Source organism: Platichthys flesus, chromosome 1 (assembly GCF_949316205.1).
Source record: "Platichthys flesus chromosome 1, fPlaFle2.1, whole genome shotgun sequence".
NCBI classification, from domain to species: Eukaryota; Metazoa; Chordata; class Actinopteri; order Pleuronectiformes; family Pleuronectidae; genus Platichthys; species Platichthys flesus.
The window spans coordinates 247,501-269,752 of record NC_084945.1 but is presented as its reverse complement, the minus strand read 5'-3'; the positions used below and the strand labels follow the sequence as shown (position 1 = coordinate 269,752).

The 22,252-nt window shown below is 46.3% G+C and overlaps 1 protein-coding gene across 1 annotated transcript in view; it reads left to right on the top strand.

The window, feature by feature from the left end:
- iqgap1 (IQ motif containing GTPase activating protein 1) overlaps positions 1 to 22,252 on the top strand; it is a 30,758-nt gene continuing 8,506 nt past the window's right edge. The window contains exons 1-22 of the mRNA XM_062402128.1: positions 1 to 240; positions 1,874 to 1,976; positions 8,464 to 8,620; positions 9,302 to 9,379; positions 10,168 to 10,244; positions 10,503 to 10,570; positions 10,773 to 10,886; positions 11,400 to 11,578; positions 11,735 to 11,822; positions 11,892 to 12,049; positions 12,141 to 12,225; positions 12,307 to 12,470; positions 12,935 to 13,095; positions 13,485 to 13,609; positions 13,826 to 13,989; positions 20,265 to 20,355; positions 20,436 to 20,603; positions 20,755 to 20,897; positions 20,978 to 21,148; positions 21,390 to 21,473; positions 21,555 to 21,626; positions 21,892 to 21,961. Coding sequence (XP_062258112.1) covers positions 195 to 240; positions 1,874 to 1,976; positions 8,464 to 8,620; positions 9,302 to 9,379; positions 10,168 to 10,244; positions 10,503 to 10,570; positions 10,773 to 10,886; positions 11,400 to 11,578; positions 11,735 to 11,822; positions 11,892 to 12,049; positions 12,141 to 12,225; positions 12,307 to 12,470; positions 12,935 to 13,095; positions 13,485 to 13,609; positions 13,826 to 13,989; positions 20,265 to 20,355; positions 20,436 to 20,603; positions 20,755 to 20,897; positions 20,978 to 21,148; positions 21,390 to 21,473; positions 21,555 to 21,626; positions 21,892 to 21,961 — 2,566 coding nt within the window. The 5' untranslated portion in view covers positions 1 to 194. The remainder of the gene's footprint in view (positions 241 to 1,873; positions 1,977 to 8,463; positions 8,621 to 9,301; positions 9,380 to 10,167; positions 10,245 to 10,502; positions 10,571 to 10,772; positions 10,887 to 11,399; positions 11,579 to 11,734; positions 11,823 to 11,891; positions 12,050 to 12,140; positions 12,226 to 12,306; positions 12,471 to 12,934; positions 13,096 to 13,484; positions 13,610 to 13,825; positions 13,990 to 20,264; positions 20,356 to 20,435; positions 20,604 to 20,754; positions 20,898 to 20,977; positions 21,149 to 21,389; positions 21,474 to 21,554; positions 21,627 to 21,891; positions 21,962 to 22,252) is intronic.

Genomic DNA, 22,252 nt, shown 5'->3' with positions numbered 1-22,252 from the left:
CCAGTGACATCAGGAGGGCTGAAGGACATCGTCTCTCTGAGCAGCAGCAGGAGCCGGAGCAGGAACCGCCGCTCGGACCCGTTTCCGACCCGTTTCGGTCCCTTTCACTCGGTTGCAGCTCCGCGTTCACGAGCCACACGCTCCGGGACGTCAAAGTGCGTGAAGCGGGACGAGGACGCGCAGAGACCAGGAGGATGTCCGCTTCGGAGGAGACGGACGGGCTCCGGCCCAGATACGGCTGTAAGTTCACTTCTCTCCCCTTCACACTCCGGGTCCACTTCTGTCCACACGGGGTGATCCGGATCAGGGTCCGCTTCTGATCCGGATCGCTGCGAAGAGCAACAAGTTCAGAAAAGAGCAGGAAAGTTTAGACAGCACGAGTCCAACTTCCGCCTTTTCTACAAGAGCTTGAGAGGAGGAAGAGGAAGAAGAGGAAGAGTTCTCTTCATCATGTCTTCATGTTGTGTTCATGTGTTCATGTTGACTTCATGTTGTGTTCATGATGTCTTCATGTTGTGTTCATGTTGTCTTCATGTTGTCTTCATGTTGTCTTCATGTTGACTACATGTTGACTTCATGTTGTCTTCATGTTGTCTTCATGTTGACTACATGTTGTCTTCTTCATGTCTTCATGTTGACTACATGTTGTCTTCATGTCTTCATGTTGACTTCATGTTGTCTTCATGATGTCTTCATGTTGACTTCATGTTGTCTTCATGTTGTCTCCATGTTGACTACATGTTGTCCTCATCATGTCTTCATGTTGACTTCATGTTGTCTTCATGTCTTCATGTTGACTTCATGTTGTCTTCATGTTGTCTCCATGTTGACTTCATGTTGTCTTCATGTTGTCTTCATGTCTTCATGTTGACTTCATGTTGTCTTCATGTTGTCTCCATGTTGACTACATGTTGTCCTCATCATGTCTTCATGTTGTCTTCATGTTGTGTTCATGATGTCTTCATGTTGTGTTCATGTTGTCTTCATGTTGTGTTCATGTTGTCTTCATGTTGACTTCATGTTGTCTTCATGTTGACTACATGTTGTCCTCATCATGTCTTCATGTTGTGTTCATGTTGTCTTCATGTCTTCATGTTGACTTCATGTTGTCTTCATGATGTCTTCATGTTGACTTCATGTTGTCTTCATGTTGTCTTCATGTTGACTACATGTTGTCTTCTTCATGTCTTCATGTTGACTACATGTTGTCTTCATGTTGTCTTCATGTCTTCATGTTGACTTCATGTTGTCTTCATGTTGTCTCCATGTTGACTACATGTTGTCCTCATCATGTCTTCATGTTGTGTTCATGTTGTCTGGAGACTGAGAGGTTCATGCAGATGTTTGTTCCACTGGGGTCTTTGTTTCACAGTGATATCAAGTTGAGATCAGGATTTACCTGCTGCTGATTCCCCCCCCACCAGTCAGGAGCAGAAACCAGCATCGAACCTGTGACATCATCAGGGAAACTCTGTCATCTACAGACAAAGAGCAGCTGCGGTCACTTTACATTTCATAAAGATATGAAGATTCATCAGAGAGACACAGACACACACAGACAGTAACAGACACACAGACAGACAGACAGACACACACACACAGACAGTAACAGACACACAGACAGACAGACAGACACACACACACAGACAGTAACAGACACACAGACCGTAACAGACACACAGACAGTGACAGACACACAGACAGACAGACACACACACACAGACAGTAACAGACACACAGACAGAGAGTCTTTCTTGGTAGAAACTTGCCTCAGCTCTAGCTCTGCAGATGTTCTGTACCTTGATGAAGATGCAGAGTTCCTCTTGTCCTCTTGATGGACAGTTTAGTCAAAGTGTCTCTGGTTTGTCTCCAGCTGTCCTGGACCATGTGGAGCGTCTCACGGCCGAGGAGATGGACGAGCAGCGGCAGCAGAACATGGCCTACGAGTACCTGTGTCACCTGGAGGAGGCCAAGAGGTAAGAGGCTGGCCTCCTATTGGCTGCATGTCTGTGATGTCACTAGTCAGTGGTTGTAGTGATGTCATCGCTCAGTGTGTGTGTTTGCTTGAAGAGGCTCTGGAGTCAAAGAGGAAGTGACTGTGAGAGACAGGAAGTGACTGTGAGAGACAGGAAGTGACTCAGGCTGCTGACTGTTGCCACAGAAACCCACAGTAGTCATAGCAGCAGGTTCCGGTGTGCGTCCTCTGGTTTCAGTTTGTCTGTCCTCCCGCAGACGTGTCTGTCCTCCTGCAGACGTGTCTGTCCTCCAGCAGACGTGTCTGTCCTCCTGCAGACGTGTCTGTCCTCCAGCAGACGTGTCTGTCCTCCTGCAGACGTGTCTGTCCTCCTGCAGACGTGTCTGTCCTCCAGCAGACGTGTCCTCTGCGCTGCCAGAGACACTTCAGAGTCCTGGAGCGTTGTGTCCGTCTGTGTTTGTGTAAATCACCGGCAGAAAAATCCACCAAAGTAAAGACCTGCAGTAGAGTGTGTGTCATTGGACGTCCTGCTGTCCTCATGTCCTGACGTCCTCATGTCCTCATGTCCTCATGTCCTGACGTCCTCATGTCCTCATGTCCTCATGTCCTCATGTCCTGACGTCCTCATGTCCTCATGTCCTCATGTCCTGACGTCCTCATGTCCTCATGTCCTGACGTCCTGATGCTGTCCCACGCTGCCTCTGCAGGTGGCGGGACGTCCCAGCACCATGTGGGGAACACTGCAGCCTGCAGGGTGTTCTGGGGAGGTGTGTTGTGATGTGTGTTGTGTTGATGGAATGAAAGGAATGTGTGTGACAGGTGTGCACAGGGTGTGAGTGTGTACCTGTGCGTCTTGCAGCTGCAGGAATGTTGTGTCACTGTCACATTTGTTTGAGCGTAGAAAGTCATCCTGGACTTTGAAGGATGATGCAAAGTGTGTTATCGCTCTGATTTGCATGTTACTGCTGCGTTATCAAGACTAATGTAAATGAACAGGGACACAAAGGACACAAAGGACACAAAGGACACATTGAATCCTCCATGTTGTGTCTTCATTATTCTTTTAATATAAGATGTTGTTAAACCAACCAAAGATCTGAAAGTCAAACTGAGACAGAACGAATCCTCCAGGTCCACAAACCTCAACCTACAGTAGAGTACATGATGAGTGTGTGTGTGTGTGTGTGTGTGGGGGTGGGGGGGGGTAGTGGACAGACAGTGGACAGTGAGACAGACAGTGAGACAGACAGTGAGACAGACAGTGAGACAGCGAGGACCCTGTGAGGCAGCAGAATGTCTTGTAGTGACTTTAGAAGATGATCATTGCTGATCCACTGGTTTTGACTCACTGGGATTAAATACATGTGATTTTCTGATGGAACTCGGATTCGGGGACTTTCTGTCCTCTGTCTCTCTGCGTCTGTGGAATGTTGTTGAACATGTTTCTGCTCAGTGATCGATGGTTCCAGCTTCAGTGTGCGGGGACATCAGGAGCAGTTCAGTGGTGGTCTCTGGGGTTTGAGAGGTTCCTCAGAGAACATGTGAGGTTCCTCAGAGAACCAGATTCATTCATGTCTGACGACTCCGAGGAAGAAGATGTGTCTTCAGCAGAGAAGAAGATTCTTCAGAATGTTTGTTCAGGGGATATTTTCTGATTCATATCAGATAACGTTGCTTCTTCTTGAGTTTTCAAAGGATCAGACTCTTTGTTTCCTGTGTCGGAGTCCGGGTCGTTCAGCTCCAGGTTTATTGACAGCAAACAGGCTAATGATCGTTTACTGTGAATCTGCAGATGACGTGTTCCTCACTAACGTTTCATCAAAGGATCTGAGAGCAGGAGGAACCATGTTGTTTGGAAGTATGTTATTTAAGAAGGAGTGGAGGATTCAGAGATTGGAGATATGTCCAAATAATATATCAAGATACAATCGTTATATCAGTCGATAATGATAAATATCAATCTAAATATTCGTTATTGTGTCAATGGAAATCTCAATAATGACTAATAGTGTTTGATCCTCCCTCCATTTGTCTGACGGCCTTCATCAGTCTTTGATCCCTTGAAGTCCAGGGTCACATTCAGGTTTATTATGATTCATAATCCTGAGTGGATGAGATCATTATGAACAGAGTATGAGTTTGTGATTTTTTGTGCAAACTGTAAAGATCTTTTGAGTTTTTTTTATCAGAATGTAAAACTATCGGGATTGGCCAGGTCTTCTCCTGGATTGTAGAAAGTTATTTTCTCCTTCTCGCTCTGATGTAACAGAGGATGACGTCATAGTGTGTGTGTTGTGAGTGTGAGTCTATGTTGTGTGTGTGTGTTGAGAGTGAATGTGTGGTGATGGCAAGAAGCAGAAACATGTGACTCAAGTGAAACTGAGGAATGTTGAGAATTTACCTGAGAACACGTAAATAACTTAGTGGTGACATGAAGTGACATCATCAACACTTTGATCTCACTGAACATTTGGGAGATTTTTTACTTTTCTTTCAGTTTTTGGAACTTTTGATATTTGAACATTTTGCAGCTAGCAGTTTAGCAGCACTTAAATGTCACTCACTTAAAGCACTTTGTAGTTTCGCTTTATTTTTTCAGAAATCGTTCTTGATTCTTGTTGTTCTGGATTTGTCCACTTGGGTTCAATGAACTTATTGTGAGTCGCTTGGGATACAACGTCAGTGTAATGTAATGTAATGTAATGTAATGTAATGTAATCAAAGGTCCATAAAGGCCCTGCAGGTAGCGCCCTGACACCGCCCCCTCCTGACCCCCAGAACGAGAGGGAAGAGACGGAAGAGGAGGACGAGAAGGAGGAGAGGGAGGAGAGGGAGGAGAGGGACGAGAGGGAGGAGAGGGAGGAGAGGGAGGAGAGGGACGAGAGGGAGGAGAGGGAGGAGAGGGAGGAGAGGGACGAGAGGGAGGAGAGGGAGGAGAGGGAGGAGAGGGAGGAGAGGGACGAGGTCAGCTGGTGCTCAGATTCCAGTGATGCAGTAAAGCATGAAAAGGGAAAGTTGGCCTTCACTCATCTTTTGTCGTCTTTCATTCGTTTGTCTTTGTCTGTCAAGCTCTGCTTCACATTGTGTGTTTTTCTTTGTTCCTACTTGTACAGTTTAACACAAATGTGTTGATTGAGTCTCTTAAGTTCTCATGATGGTGGAAGCAGGACACAGATCTGAACCTCGACTCTTTACGTGGTATCTGTCCAGCTGGGAACTCTCGTTCTCCTCCTCTTTCACACAGAGCGTGAGTCATCAGTCACATGATCCTGTTGAAGTGAACTGAGGGGTCATGTGACCTCCCTCTTTTCCCATCAGCCCACGTTTGTCCTCGTCCTAGTTTTGGTCCGACTCGATCCTGAGGTTCATTTCACATGTTGGTGTCAGATGTTCAGGCTCTGAAGGTTCTCCTGTAAATCTGTGTCTTACACCAACCTTCATATTGTCCAGTCCAATAATCTGATGATGGTCGAGCTCGACCGAGTCGTTACCGGTATTAGTGTATAAGATAATGATGTTACCGATATATCTTCCAAGCTGCTAATCTGACTCATCAGATGTCAAACCTTCTAAATAACATAACTGAACTTTTAGTCCAATAGAATTTGTATTAAAACGGCAATATTCTTGTTTTTAAGACCACAAAAGTTGATAATACACAAAATAGACTTAAGTGTTGTTTTATCGACAGATAAATCCAGAACCCCGAATTAACATTGAGGTGAAATTGAGGTTTGTAGTTTCAATGGATCGAATGATTTCCATAATCAAAGCCTTGTTTTGTCGCGGCAGGTTTCGCCTGAAGTCATTTAAATCCTGACGATCAGTGAACAGCTCACGTTTCCTCAAAGCGTCTCATAGAGAAACATGAGGCTGCCCCCGGAGGGCGTCCAGAGAACTGCAGCTCCTATCACCTGTTATCAAACTGTGGAGGAAGCAGCTCCGCCTGAAACCTGGAGAACAGGAAGAACAGAAGGATCCAGCCTCAGTGGGTCTGCACTGCACCACCAGTGACAAGCTGCAGGAGGCGGAGTCTCTCATCAGGAGGCGGAGCTCAGGAGCAGACTCTTCCTATGAGATTGACCTCTGACCTCTGACCCTGACTCAGACTTCCACCTGTCGATTGTTTAGAATAACTAACGTTAGTTTCATCCATAGACTGTGAATAAAGATCACTAAAGTGAAGCCAAATGACCTCGCCCCCTGGTGCCTGGCTGCAGTAGAGATCTGAATCCCCTCCTTCTCCATGTTAGCAGATGGGACCTGGACCAAAGTCATAAATCAAAGAAGACGTTCAATGCGTTATCAGGTTATCTTATATAATCTGCTTTCATGCGTTTTCTAAGTTCTTGATTTGTGAGTTTAATTTCTGCGTTGTGTTGAAACCATAGATTTAAAATGTTAAGAGTTTGCTCTCATAAACTCGGATGTCGTCCTGCATGTTGGCTCTGTGGGGCAGTAGAATTAATTTCTCATATTGTAGCTGATAAAAAGTCCAGATCTGCATGGATCTGCACGAGGAGGAGGATGTGAACTCTTTTCTTCTGGCTGCTGGTTTGATGTGTTTCTTCGTTCCATCATCATTCACATTCCACAATTGTTTTCATACTTCATACATATTGCAGTTTTCACTGTAATCATATCTTGACATTTATTATCCGCTCTTGTAGAGTAGTTGGAATCCAGTCCTTGTGTTGTAAATCCCATTCATAGCTGCGTCCTGGTTTCAGCGGAGGGTGTGTCTGTGTGTGTGTGTGTGTCTGTGTTTGTGCTGGAAAGGGTGTGTCGCCCTGATAAAGGAGCCATTAGTCTTTATGGAGCCTTTCACTGCTGCACTGAGCGGGGGGGCTTGTTCCTGCCGGGCGGGCCCTGCTCCACGGCTCCAGCACTGCGACCTGAATAGCAGGCCTGTCTGGAGACGCCATGTCACCACTTCCTGGGAGGGAAGTTGTTTCAGCTGCGTGTGTGTGTGTGGGGGGGGGGGTGTTAAACAACTAAAGTCCTGAAACGAGGCTCGAGTTCAGGACTTTTCAGGATTCAGATTTACTGTTGACATTAGTTTTTAAATTAGTCGTCAAACGTGTGTGTGTGTGTGTGTGTGTGTGTGTGTGTGTGTGTGTGTGTGTGTGTGTGTGTGTGTGTGTGTGTGTGTGTGTGTGTGTGTGTGTGTGTGTGTGTGTGTGTGTGTGTGTGTGTGTGTGTGTGTGTGTGTGTGTGTGTGTGTGTGTGTGTGTGTGTGTGTGTGTGTGTGTGTGTGTGTGCTGTGTCTGCTGTGTCTGTCTGGAATGTTTGAGTCTCAGGATGTTTCTCTCTTACAAGAGTTTTCTCTAGACCTTTACTAACTTTCACCTTTGACCTCAGTGTGAAATTCCTCAAAGTTAAACTTTCAGATCACAGCTGATGATCAATGAACCACATGTTTCATTGAAACAAAAGAAAAGGAACGTTTTGTTCCTATGATCCTCACACTGAACTTCATTAAGTCAAACTTTTCTCCTTCAGTGACTCGTACTCAGTGTGTAGATGATGTCATCATTGTGACTCCGTGCTGCAGCTGTAGATTTCAGCTTCAGATCACGTCTGAAACTAAATCAGTGAAAAGGCAGAGAAGTCTGAAAGTCACCAGTTTGGAGGGAGTGGGTTGAGCTGAAGGAGAATAGACCTGAGCAGCTTCTGAAGGGCAGATTGTCTTCAGGGACAGAACCTGGTGAAGTTCCTGATCAGAGACGAGAGTCGGACTCGCAGCAGGAATGTGACTCCACAGAACCACAGAGAAGGTCAACAGCAGGAATGCTGGGAGCTGTGTGTTCAGGAGGTTACTGCAGGTCGGCTCAGCTGCACCGGTTCATTTAATACGAGTTGTGGTGTCACATAGATGAAAGCAGCGTTGAACACATTCCACACGTATGACACAGCTCTGTACCAACATGTCAGGCTCTGAGTGAAAGTGTCTCTGCTTCCTTCAGCTTCATCGTCTCGGTCACGTCACAGCCACATGTTGATATTTACATTTACTCACTAACACTTTTCAAACTGATGAAAATCAGACAGATGTTGCATCACGGCCGCGTGACAACATCGTTGATCAGTTTGTTGAGTCGAAGTCGCAGGTTTGTCATCACCACGTATCCAGCGACACTATAGAAGTGTAACTGAACCTGAAAGCAACAGCTGTGATTGGTCCACTTGTCTCCTCCATTTTCTGATTGATTGGACAAACACATTCTCTCTCCTCAGGTCACATACATCATCTCCTCTAACGTCCTTGACACACACACACACACACAGACACACACACACACACACACACACACATGTTTGTTATATCTTATACGTACATTTGTTAGCTTCAGTCTGTTCCCTGTTAAAATGTACATGTATGTTTCATCAGTAACCAACACGTGTTCAGTGCAGCACACACACACTGAGATCTTCTACCACCTCAGATGAAATGGTTTGAACCAGTGTTGTCATCTGTGCTCCGCCAGGTGGATGGAGGCGTGTCTGGACGAGGAGTTACCTCCCACCACAGAGCTGGAGGAGGGGCTAAGGAACGGCGTCTATCTGGCCAAACTGGGAAACTTCTTCGCCCCACGAACCGTCTCCCTGAAGAAGATCTACGACCGCGAGCAAACACGCTACAAGGTGAAACCCCGAGCTCCTCTTCACTGAGGCTTCATCGGAAACCTCCATTTCACTGAGGCTTCATCGGAAACCTCCTCTTCCTCAGATCCTCACACGTCCACGCGACTCCACAGCTTTAGAGCCGGTTATAAACTGAGATGTTTGGAAGCTGGAGTCGAATTATAAAAAAGACCAATTTTCAGTTCACCTTAAAGTGAAATCTGTTTCCTGTTAGAGACAGGAAGTGAAGTGTCACTGTAACCCAAACTAACTCACAGAGGATCTAGAAGCTCTAGAACCAGAGTCACAGAACATTGAGCTGCTCTCTAGCTAAAAAGATTAAAATAATATAAAGTTTAGACATTCTACAAACTTCCAGAGTCTTTACTAACACTTTACTCTTTCCTCTCTCTGCATCACTTGTAAACTTTGTGACGCAGCTCTGTTTTAGTTTGAGGCTGAACTGAGCGTTTGACAACATTGTGTGCTTGTGTGTGTTCGTGTGTGTGTGTGTGTGTGTGTGTGTGTGTGTGTGTGTGTGTGTGTGTGTGTGTGTGTGTGTGTGTGTGTGTGTGTGTGTGTGTGTGTGTGTGTGTGTGTGTGTGTGTGTGTGTGTGTGTGTGTGTGTGTGTGTGTGTGTGTGTGTGTGTGTGTGTGTGTGTGTGTGTGTGTGTGTGTGTGTGTGTGGTTTCTCTCCTCCAGGCCACAGGTCTCCACTTCAGACACACTGACAACGTGATCCAGTGGCTGAACGCCATGTCGGAGAAGGGGCTGCCGAAGGTGAGACACTCACACATGTCGACCGGAGCTCACACCGGTGCTCTTCATTATGTTATTCAGCTGATTGTGAAACGTTAACGTTGAACAGGATGTAAATCATCTTGAGGAGGAATCGAGAAACACAGGTGAAAGTATACTATAATACTTTATAGTAAATATAATTAAACCGGAGACATGGACATTATAAACATGAGATATTTATTTGCTTTAAATAAGAGGAAATGCTGCCACTGAGATTCGATGGTTACTTTTACCTTGAAGGTTGTTTTCATCGGTCTCTTGGTTTGTCAGCAGCAAAAAACTGAGAATATCTTCAAACTTTAATATTTATTTAGACGACAGATTTCTATGAATGTGACCAATTAGCTGCAGCTTCATTGAATTCAAGGGATTCTCAGTTTTCCATATTTCCATGTAAACCAGTTCAGACTGTCGACCTCAGACACGTTTTCCATTCGGTGCAGGTTGATTTTCATACTGAGGTCAAATGAACTCTCACTTCCTGGAGGGAAACATCTATTTAAATGGTTAATGCATTGAAGAAGCTCAGTAGGTTCAAACTAAGTCATCAGATATGTGACTGATGGTTTCTCTGTGAGTTTCCAGTTAACTGTCGTCTCCCTGTTGGTGAGCTGTTTCCAGCTTCAGCAGAGACTGTTTGTTCCACAGAGACGTTAACAGGGCGTGAATTCACATTTACATTGTGAAATCCTCCAGATGAGCTAATATCCTGAATCACTGACGTGCTGCAACACGCTGCTCTCACAGAGTCTCTGCCTGTGTTTCAGATCTTCTACCCAGAAACCACAGACATCTATGACAGAAAGAACATGCCACGCTGCATCTACTGCATCCATGCACTCAGGTACTGTCATGATCCAGCCTCAGGGGCCACATGAAGTGTGACCAGTGCCTGAGAGGAACTCCTCACACACCTGACCAGCTGCAGACTCCCTGAATGAAGGAGTGTGTTGTACTGAAGTCAAGAGCAGAAGCACAGGGCTCGTGTTTGTGCGCCTGTTTTGTGTATATATGTGCTGACATTGTTCATGTCACATGAATTGTGTGTGTCAGTGATTGTGTGGTGTTTCTTCATGTGTTGTTTGTGGGTCTTGTTTTACAGCCTGTACCTATTCAAACTGGGCCTGGCACCTCAGATCCAGGATCTGTATGGAAAAGTGGATTTCACCGGTAAGACTGAACATGAGTGTGTCCCAGTTAACCCCTTGAATCCAGAGCTCATGTCCCCATGCTGCTCAGATGAACATGAAGTTAAAGAACCTTCCGGTTCCTGTTGTGTGTACCGTCTCTGCGGTTTGTGTTTGTTGAGCGTCTGGACGTGAGGAAGTCGTGAAGGTTTGTCTCACTCTCCACGGATCTGTTCATTCTGCAGAGGAGGAGATCAACAACATGAAGAGCGAGCTGGAGAAGTATGGAATCCAGATGCCGGCCTTCAGCAAGATCGGTGGGATCCTGGCCAATGAGCTGTCGGTGGATGAAGCTGCACGTGAGGCTCAGATGTCAGGGGGGGGGGGTTCAATGTGTAAACACAGATTCATCTGCACATCTGGATTCATCATTTCAATCAGCTGAGAGCCGACGGATGATTATATTAATATCATTATAATGATAGTAATTACTATTATCATTAATAATAATGATGATGATGATTAGAACATTTAGTCACTTTGTTTTCTGTGTTAAAGTTTTCATTCATATAACAGAAATGTAAATGAAAGTTAAAGTTATATATTCACTTTTATTTGTAGAGCTGAAGTTCATTAAATATTACAACTAGAAAAAGACACACAAACTACTTCCTGTTACACTGATGTTCTCTTTGACTACAGATGAAACCAGATGAGTGAGCTTGTGTGTGTGTCTGGGCTTTTGTGTTTGTGTGTGTTTGCCTGTGTGTGTCTGTGTATGCAGTAAGATGAAATATATCAGACAATGATATTAATATTCAGAACAAGTATCAGTAAAGTAAAACCTCACAAGTCGTCTCTTCCACTCTCAGTACACGCTGCTGTGATCGCCATCAATGACGCCATCGACCAGGGCGTGCCCGAGGGCACGCTGGCAGCCATGGAGAACCCCAACGCCATGCTGGTCAACCTGGATTCCAACTCTGCTCACCAGTACCACGACACGCTGTACCAGGCCAAGGGAGCGAAGGTGGCCAGCTCACGCAAACGGGTACGATGACACTAACTGAAGATTGGGGGGGGAGGGGGATCAGATTTCAGACGTCTGTTTCGTTCAAAGGAACCGACGTGTTTCACTGAGGAGAAGTTCAGCCTCGTTAACTTCAGTGAACTTTATCTTTGTGTTCCTGATCCTGTGGCTCTGCAGCAGATGGAAAACGCAGACGCAGAGAGAGACATCTACGACGAGCTCCTCACTCAGGCTGAGATCCAGGGCAACGCCAACAAGGTCAACGGTACGTGACCCGCCCCCCCCTCTTCCCCCTGGTGTCCATGAAGCCGCTGAACGTGTCTTTGTCCCGCAGTGAGCAACGCCCTGAGAGCGGCTGAGGAGGCTCTGCTGAGCGGGAACGAGGAGCAGCTGTACGAGGCCCTCAGAGCCATGGGCCTTCAGAACCTGCAGCCACAGAACAAGAGCTGGTACCTGAAGCAGCTGCAGGCCGACCGGGAGAACAAAGAGCAGGTGAGAGACGATGGTTCTATTATATTCATCACAATCTGACCGGGATTATGTTCTACTCATTGTGATCCCACCTGGATGTCTCCCCTCTCAGACGTCTCGAGGAGAAGCTCTGACCAAGGACGAGCTGCAGAGCGGCGTGGCCGTGGCCAACCAGGTTGCAGAAGGCTACCTGAAGAGTAAGAGTTCACTCATCACACACAGCTTCTTCCTCTCTGCATCTCCTTGTGTCCTTCTCATTCCACCGCTTGATGTTGTAGTGCTGAAGGCCGTGGAACGCATCAACGCTGCCATCCGAGCAGGAGAACCAGAGAGAACCGTGGAGGAGCTGAGGAACCCTGAGGCTCAGCTGCCAGAGGTCTACCCCAACGCTGCAGAGCTCTACCAGAGGGAACTGAGCAGCCTGCAGCAGCAGAGCACAGAGGTACTGACCCCTGCAGCACTGACCTGAACCCTAAAGAACTGACCTGCAGCACTGACCTCAACCACTGACCTGAACCCTAAAGAACTGACCTGCAGCACTGACCTCAACCACTGACCTGAACCCTAAAGAACTGACCTGCAGCACTGACCTCAACCACTGACCTGAACCCTAAAGAACTGACCTGGGGAGAGCGTGGCCTAGGTTGCCGGTTCGAATCCCACTCTTTCCCATCTGCATGCCTAAGTGTCCTTGGCAAGATACTGAACCCCTAAATGGCCCCTCAGAAATGTTGAGTGTTCTAAAAATGTAAGTCGCTTTGAACAAAAGCATCAGTTAAATGACATGTGATGTAATGAAGCACTGACCGGAACCATATATATATTTATATATATATATATGGATATAGGTTTATATATATATATATATTGATATAGTATATTGTATGTGGTGTCTCCGTCCCTCAGGGTTCGCTGTCCCACCCCGAGCTGCTTGTTGCCGTGGAGATGCTGTCCTCGGTGGTGCTGATGAACGAAGCGATGGACGCCGGGAATCGAACCGCTCTCTGGAAACAGCTGTCGAGTCCCGTGGCTGGACTGAGTAACGTGGAGGACGAGTACGCTCAGAGGTGTGTGTGTTGTGGTTGTGGTCTGTGTAGGGTGTGTGTGTGTCTGTTTGTCTCTGTGTGTCTGTCTCTCTGTGTGTGTGTCTGTGTAGGCTGTGTGTGTGTAGGCTGTGTGTGTGTCTGTTTGTCTCTGTGTGTCTGTCTCTCTGTGTGTGTGTCTGTTTGTCTCTGTGTGTCTGTCTCTCTGTGTGTGTGTCTGTTTGTCTCTGTGTGTCTGTCTCTCTGTGTGTGTGTCTGTGTAGGCTGTGTGTGTGTAGGCTGTGTGTGTGTCTGTTTGTCTCTGTGTGTCTGTCTCTCTGTGTGTGTGTCCGTTTGTCTCTGTGTGTCTGTCTCTCTGTGTGTGTGTCTGTGTAGGCTGTGTGTGTACTCATGTTGTCCTGTGTGTACCTCAGGTACATGGAGGAGCTGATGCGTCTTAAAGGCGTGGCGAGCGAGGGGGGCGTGGCCTACCTGACGTGGAACGACATCCAGGCGTGCGTGGACCAGGTGAACCTGACGGTGCAGGAGGAGCACGAGCGTAAGAGACGAGTTCATCCTTCATCAGAGTCCAGCTGCTTCACATTCACCCACAAAACACAAACACAACCAGATACATAGACTTTGAATTAAGAAAATAAACATAATTTGTTTTATGTAAACTATTAAAACCATGTAAATATAAATGCTGGAGCTTGACTCCCGGTTGAACCCACAGATCTGATTGGTCCTCAGCTCTGACGTGTGTCTGTCTTAGGCATCGCTGCCATTGGGCTGATCAACGAGGCGCTGGACGAAGGGGACGCCATGAAGACACTGTCCATGCTGCAGAGCCCCTCGGCCAAGCTCACAGACGTGGACCCGTCTGTGGCTCAGCACTACCACGACAAACTGCTGGAGGCCCGCAGGGAGAAGGCCCATGTAAGACACACTGTACACACGGTACACACTGTACACACTAAACTCAGAGTACACACTGTACCCACAGTACACACGGTACACATGATACACTCGGTACACACTGTACACACTGTACACACTAAACTCAGAGTACACATTGTACCCACAGTACACACGGTACACATGATACACTCGGTACACACGGTACACACTGTACACACTAAACTCAGAGTACACATTGTACCCACAGTACACACGGTACACATGATACACACTGTACACATGGATGATGGTTATAGGGGTTAGTTGTGTGTGATGAGGGTTAGTTCTAGGTGATGATGATGGTTATAGGGGTTAGTTGTGTGTGATGAGGGTTAGTTCTAGGTGATGATGATGGTTATAGGGGTTAGTTGTGTGTGATGAGGGTTAGTTCTAGGTGGTGATGATGGTTATAGGGGTTAGTTGTGTGTGATGAGGGTTAGTTCTAGGTGATGATGATGGTTATAGGGGTTAGTTGTGTGAGATGAGGGTTAGTTCTAGGTGGTGATGATGGTTATAGGGGTTAGTTGTGTGTGATGAGGGTTAGTTCTAGGTGGTGATGATGGTTATAGGGGTTAGTTGTGTGTGATGAGGGTTAGTTCTAGGTGGTGATGATGGTTATAGGGGTTAGTTGTGTGTGATGAGGGTTAGTTCTAGGTGATGATGATGGTTATAGGGGTTAGTTGTGTGTGATGAGGGTTAGTTCTAGGTGGTGATGATGGTTATAGGGGTTAGTTGTGTGTGATGAGGGTTAGTTCTAGGTGGTGATGATGGTTATAGGGGTTAGTTGTGTGTGATGAGGGTTAGTTCTAGGTGGTGATGATGGTTATAGGGGTTAGTTGTGTGTGATGAGGGTTAGTTCTAGGTGGTGATGATGGTTATAGGGGTTAGTTGTGTGAGATGAGGGTTAGTTCTAGGTGGTGATGATGGTTATAGGGGTTAGTTGTGTGTGATGAGGGTTAGTTCTAGGTGATGATGATGGTTATAGGGGTTAGTTGTGTGTGATGAGGGTTAGTTCTAGGTGGTGATGATGGTTATAGGGGTTAGTTGTGTGTGATGAGGGTTAGTTCTAGGTGGTGATGATGGTTATAGGGGTTAGTTGTGTGTGATGAGGGTTAGTTCTAGGTGATGATGATGGTTATAGGGGTTAGTTGTGTGTGATGAGGGTTAGTTCTAGGTGATGATGATGGTTATAGGGGTTAGTTGTGTGAGATGAGGGTTAGTTCTAGGTGGTGATGATGGTTATAGGGGTTAGTTGTGTGTGATGAGGGTTAGTTCTAGGTGATGATGATGGTTATAGGGGTTAGTTGTGTGTGATGAGGGTTAGTTCTAGGTGGTGATGATGGTTATAGGGGTTAGTTGTGTGTGATGAGGGTTAGTTCTAGGTGGTGATGATGGTTATAGGGGTTAGTTGTGTGAGATGAGGGTTAGTTCTAGGTGATGATGATGGTTATAGGGGTTAGTTGTATGAGATGAGGGTTAGCTCTAGGTGATGATGATGGTTATAGGGGTTAGTTGTGTGTGATGAGGGTTAGTTCTAGGTGATGATGATGGTTAAAGGGGTTAGTTGTGTGTGATGAAGGTTAGTTCTAGGTGGTGATGATGGTTATAGGGGTTAGTTGTGTGAGATGAGGGTTAGTTCTAGGTGATGATGATGGTTAAAGGGGTTAGTTGTGTGTGATGAAGGTTAGTTCTAGGTGGTGATGATGGTTATAGGGGTTAGTTGTGTGTGATGAGGGTTAGTTCTAGGTGGTGATGATGGTTATAGGGGTTAGTTGTGTGAGATGAGGGTTAGTTCTAGGTGATGATGATGGTTATAGGGGTTAGTTGTATGAGATGAGGGTTAGCTCTAGGTGATGATGATGGTTATAGGGGTTAGTTGTGTGTGATGAGGGTTAGTTCTAGGTGATGATGATGGTTAAAGGGGTTAGTTGTGTGTGATGAAGGTTAGTTCTAGGTGGTGATGATGGTTATAGGGGTTAGTTGTGTGAGATGAGGGTTAGTTCTAGGTGATGATGATGGTTAAAGGGGTTAGTTGTGTGTGATGAAGGTTAGTTCTAGGTGATGATGATGGTTATAGGGGTTAGTTGTGTGAGATGAGGGTTAGTTCTAGGTGATGATGATGGTTATAGGGGTTAGTTGTATGAGATGAGGGTTAGTTCTAGGTGATGATGATGGTTATAGGGGTTAGTTGTGTGTGATGAAGGTTAGTTCTAGGTGGTGATGATGGTTATAGGGGTTAGTTGTGTGAGATGAGGGTTAGTTCTAGGTGATGATGATGGTTATAGGGGTTAGTTGTGTGTGATGAGGGTTAGTTCTAGGTGATGATGATGGTTAAAGGGGTTAGTTGTGTGTGATGAGGGTTAGTTCTAGGTGATGATGATGGTTATAGGGGTTAGTTGTGTGTGATGAGGGTTAGTTCTAGGTGATGATGATGGTTATAGGGGTTAGTTGTGTGTGATGAGGGTTAGTTCTAGGTGGTGATGATGGTTATAGGGGTTAGTTGTGTGTGATGAGGGTTAGTTCTAGGTGATGATGATGGTTATAGGGGTTAGTTGTGTGAGATGAGGGTTAGTTCTAGGTGGTGATGATGGTTATAGGGGTTAGTTGTGTGTGATGAGGGTTAGTTCTAGGTGGTGATGATGGTTATAGGGGTTAGTTGTGTGTGATGAGGGTTAGTTCTAGGTGGTGATGATGGTTATAGGGGTTAGTTGTGTGTGATGAGGGTTAGTTCTAGGTGATGATGATGGTTATAGGGGTTAGTTGTGTGTGATGAGGGTTAGTTCTAGGTGGTGATGATGGTTATAGGGGTTAGTTGTGTGTGATGAGGGTTAGTTCTAGGTGGTGATGATGGTTATAGGGGTTAGTTGTGTGTGATGAGGGTTAGTTCTAGGTGGTGATGATGGTTATAGGGGTTAGTTGTGTGTGATGAGGGTTAGTTCTAGGTGGTGATGATGGTTATAGGGGTTAGTTGTGTGAGATGAGGGTTAGTTCTAGGTGGTGATGATGGTTATAGGGGTTAGTTGTGTGTGATGAGGGTTAGTTCTAGGTGATGATGATGGTTATAGGGGTTAGTTGTGTGTGATGAGGGTTAGTTCTAGGTGGTGATGATGGTTATAGGGGTTAGTTGTGTGTGATGAGGGTTAGTTCTAGGTGGTGATGATGGTTATAGGGGTTAGTTGTGTGTGATGAGGGTTAGTTCTAGGTGATGATGATGGTTATAGGGGTTAGTTGTGTGTGATGAGGGTTAGTTCTAGGTGATGATGATGGTTATAGGGGTTAGTTGTGTGAGATGAGGGTTAGTTCTAGGTGGTGATGATGGTTATAGGGGTTAGTTGTGTGTGATGAGGGTTAGTTCTAGGTGATGATGATGGTTATAGGGGTTAGTTGTGTGTGATGAGGGTTAGTTCTAGGTGGTGATGATGGTTATAGGGGTTAGTTGTGTGTGATGAGGGTTAGTTCTAGGTGGTGATGATGGTTATAGGGGTTAGTTGTGTGAGATGAGGGTTAGTTCTAGGTGATGATGATGGTTATAGGGGTTAGTTGTATGAGATGAGGGTTAGCTCTAGGTGATGATGATGGTTATAGGGGTTAGTTGTGTGTGATGAGGGTTAGTTCTAGGTGATGATGATGGTTAAAGGGGTTAGTTGTGTGTGATGAAGGTTAGTTCTAGGTGGTGATGATGGTTATAGGGGTTAGTTGTGTGAGATGAGGGTTAGTTCTAGGTGATGATGATGGTTAAAGGGGTTAGTTGTGTGTGATGAAGGTTAGTTCTAGGTGGTGATGATGGTTATAGGGGTTAGTTGTGTGTGATGAGGGTTAGTTCTAGGTGGTGATGATGGTTATAGGGGTTAGTTGTGTGAGATGAGGGTTAGTTCTAGGTGATGATGATGGTTATAGGGGTTAGTTGTATGAGATGAGGGTTAGCTCTAGGTGATGATGATGGTTATAGGGGTTAGTTGTGTGTGATGAGGGTTAGTTCTAGGTGATGATGATGGTTAAAGGGGTTAGTTGTGTGTGATGAAGGTTAGTTCTAGGTGGTGATGATGGTTATAGGGGTTAGTTGTGTGAGATGAGGGTTAGTTCTAGGTGATGATGATGGTTAAAGGGGTTAGTTGTGTGTGATGAAGGTTAGTTCTAGGTGATGATGATGGTTATAGGGGTTAGTTGTGTGAGATGAGGGTTAGTTCTAGGTGATGATGATGGTTATAGGGGTTAGTTGTATGAGATGAGGGTTAGTTCTAGGTGATGATGATGGTTATAGGGGTTAGTTGTGTGTGATGAAGGTTAGTTCTAGGTGGTGATGATGGTTATAGGGGTTAGTTGTGTGAGATGAGGGTTAGTTCTAGGTGATGATGATGGTTATAGGGGTTAGTTGTATGAGATGAGGGTTAGTTCTAGGTGATGATGATGGTTATAGGGGTTAGTTGTGTGTGATGAGGGTTAGTTCTAGGTGGTGATGATGGTTATAGGGGTTAGTTGTATGAGATGAGGGTTAGTTCTAGGTGGTGATGATGGTTATAGGGGTTAGTTGTGTGTGATGAGGGTTAGTTCTAGGTGGTGATGATGGTTATAGGGGTTAGTTGTGTGTGATGAGGGTTAGTTCTAGGTGATGATGATGGTTATAGGGGTTAGTTGTGTGTGATGAGGGTTAGTTCTAGGTGATGATGATGGTTATAGGGGTTAGTTGTGTGAGATGAGGGTTAGTTCTAGGTGGTGATGATGGTTATAGGGGTTAGTTGTGTGTGATGAGGGTTAGTTCTAGGTGGTGATGATGGTTATAGGGGTTAGTTGTGTGTGATGAGGGTTAGTTCTAGGTGGTGATGATGGTTATAGGGGTAAGTTGTGTGTGATGAGGGTTAGTTCTAGGTGATGATGATGGTTATAGGGGTTAGTTGTGTGAGATGAGGGTTAGTTCTAGGTGATGATGATGGTTATAGGGGTTAGTTGTGTGTGATGAGGGTTAGTTCTAGGTGATGATGATGGTTATAGGGGTTAGTGGTGTGTGATGAGGGTTAGTTCTAGGTGGTGATGATGGTTATAGGGGTTAGTTGTGTGTGATGAGGGTTAGTTCTAGGTGATGATGATGGTTATAGGGGTTAGTTGTGTGTGATGAGGGTTAGCTCTAGGTGATGATGATGGTTATAGGGGTTAGTTGTGTGTGATGAGGGTTAGTTCTAGGTGGTGATGATGGTTATAGGGGTTAGTTGTGTGTGATGAGGGTTAGTTCTAGGTGATGATGATGGTTATAGGGGTTAGTGGTGTGTGATGTTAGGTGAAACCTTCTTAAATGTCCTTTAGACTTCAAACTGCAGAGTTGAATGTTCCCTGCCGTCTGAAAATAGATTCTCATCACATTTTAGTTCAGACTGTTTTTATGGTGTATAAACATGGCCATTAGAGACTTGGCCCCTCCCACACATCGTCACACTCTGGAACACCTCATGGACCAGTTCGGCTCACTTGGAAAAATAGAGAATGTTCCTGCTGTTTTCAGAGGAAATAACAAGCCGGCCTCAGCTTCTACCATAAAAGGGCAGAATGTGGTCATTATGTGAAACGGACCTGCGGCTCACACAGCCGCTGGTTGTTCACCGTCTGAGCAGCTGCACACAGGAAGTGGTTAGAGGCGTGGGAGGGGCCGACAGCAGCGAGGTGTTCCCGCTCACAGCAAACATTCACATGTTGAGACGCCTCCAGGTGATCTGGGATCAGAGGAATGTTTTACACCCAGGAAGGATTCAAGAGCCAGAGACACGTCTGAGTCTGAGTCCAGATCAGCAGCCTGTGTGTGTGGGTGTGTGTGTGTTTCCCCCCCTCCCCACAGCTGACTCATCACCACAAACACAAATTAAATAGCAAAGACACAAAGATGACGCCCCTTACACACAGACACACACACACTGCTGTGTATAACAAATCTTTAAGATCAGATTTCAGTGACCCTCCCACATCATTCTCACACACACACTCAGGGGCGGGACATGCACAGGGGCGGGACATGCACAGGGGCGGGACATGCACAGGGGCGGGACATCCACAGGGGCGGGACATGCACAGGGGCGGGACATCCACAGGGGCGGGCTCTAGTATTAACATTAAATCAAGAGACAGAAGGCGCCACCTACCAGCAGTTGTGTGTCACGACACTGTGTGTTTTTCTGTTTGTACATGTACACATGTGTTGTCTTCGTGTGTGTAAACACGTGTTGTCTCTATGTGTGTGTTACTAACATATGTTCAATGTGTCTCTCCAGGAGACTCAGGACCCGTCTGCTGTTCTGTGGCTGGACGAGATTCAGGACGCTGTTCTGGGAGCGAACCAGGACACACAGGAGGCCATACAGTGTAAGAACACACACACACACACACACACACACACACACACACACACACACTCGGGCTGATCTTCAGGTCTGTGTGTTCAGTCGCTCAGTCCATTCAGGACATCAACCGGGCGGTGGACAGCGGTGAAGCGTCTCAGACCCTCGCTGCTCTGCGCCACTCGGGGGCGGGGCTGTATGGAGTGACCTCAGAGTGCGCTCAGACGTACCAGGACGACCTGACCTCCATCAAACAGGAGAAGAAGAAAGAAGGTGAGGACATGGACACACTTTGAGGACGCTGACGATCGTCTGATCAGAAGCTGAGTGACATCACAGTGAAGCTCCTGCTGCTTATTGGTTGTTGATTCACTTGAACCCTCATCTTGTCCATTCCGTCTCCGTCTCTCTTTCTGTCTCCCAGGGGATAATGGCAGTGAATGGGTGAAGCACTGGGTGAAGGGAGGACACAACTATTACTATAACCTGCAGACCAATGAGGGCACGTGGGAGGAGCCTGAGGGGTTCCTGCAGAACAACACGCAGCTCAACAAAGACGACATCCAGGTCAGTCCTCCGCTCCAGCTCAGCAGCGCCAGCTTGTGGCGTTTTGACGTCATGTTAAACGTCTGTTCTTCCTCCGTCAGTCTGTGGTTTCTGGGGTGACCACGGCCTACAACCGAGAGCAGCTGTGGTTGGCCAACGAGACTCTGATCAGCAAGCTGCAAGCCCGCTGTCGTGGCTTCCTGGTGAGGAATGGCCAGAAGGAGAGGATGAACTTCCTCATATCTCAGGATCCAGCTGTTACAAGCATACAGGTGAAGACACAAGCAGCTGCTTCAGGCTGGCAGCAGACACATGTCCAGTGTCTTTACACTGGTCTGTACGAACCTGCCACGTGTTCTACCTAACCCTGACCCTAACCCTGACCCTGACCCTAACCCTGACCCTGACCCTAACCCTGACCCTGACCCTAACCCTGACCCTAACCCTGACCCTCCTCACTCTCATATTTAGCTCTAAGTGTCATTCACTGATTCTCACTCTGTTTCTTTTCAGGCTCACTGGAAAGGCTACAAGCAGAGGAAGAAGTTCAAAGATCGTAAACAGTATCTGAAGGATCATTCTGAAGAGGCTGTCAAAGTAAATGGATTCCAGTCATTTGAATAATATTGTTGATGGATATCGATACAGTTCAGATTGAACATGGTTTTTGTTTCTCAGATCCAGTCCATGGTTCGGATGCATCAAGCTCGTAAAAAGTACAGGGATCGTCTGAAGTACTTCAAAGATCACGTCAGTATCAGTCGCCTCAAACCTTTTAACTGCAAATTAAGCTCTGGACAAATCTGAAGAAGCAAGATAAGACAATTTACTGTCAGGGAGCTTGTTTCTTAATGAAAGCTTCAATCGAGCTGCCTCAACATGACTTTCTCCTGACACGTCTGCTGACGTCTACCCAGAGTGCTGTGGGGCCCGCGGGAGCTGATGTGTGTGGAGTCTTCTCCACTGGGACTCACTGGGATTCCTGTGTGTAACTGATCAGCTGTTTGTTCTGCAGATCAATGAGGTGGTGAAGATTCAGGCTTTCATTCGGGCCAACAAGGCCAGGGACGACTACAAGACGCTGAGTGAGTAGAAGTGACCTTGAGTTTCTCCTCTGTCCGTCTGGGTTCCTCTGTGAAGACTCTTGTTCATCTTGACAGGGTTTTTGGATTCAACAGGCAGATATCTTATTTGATTGATTCATATCCTCCGTTGTTCGGTGTAGCTTCTTTCAGCTGAGACTCACAGCCAAGGTTGAGGCCAATCTCCCACAGAGAGATCTAGAGAGAGTGGTCCATGCCTTCATAACCTCTGGTCCAACATTACTTGGGGGAACTTCTCCAATCTAACACTAACACTCCAGCTAGAGATCTGAG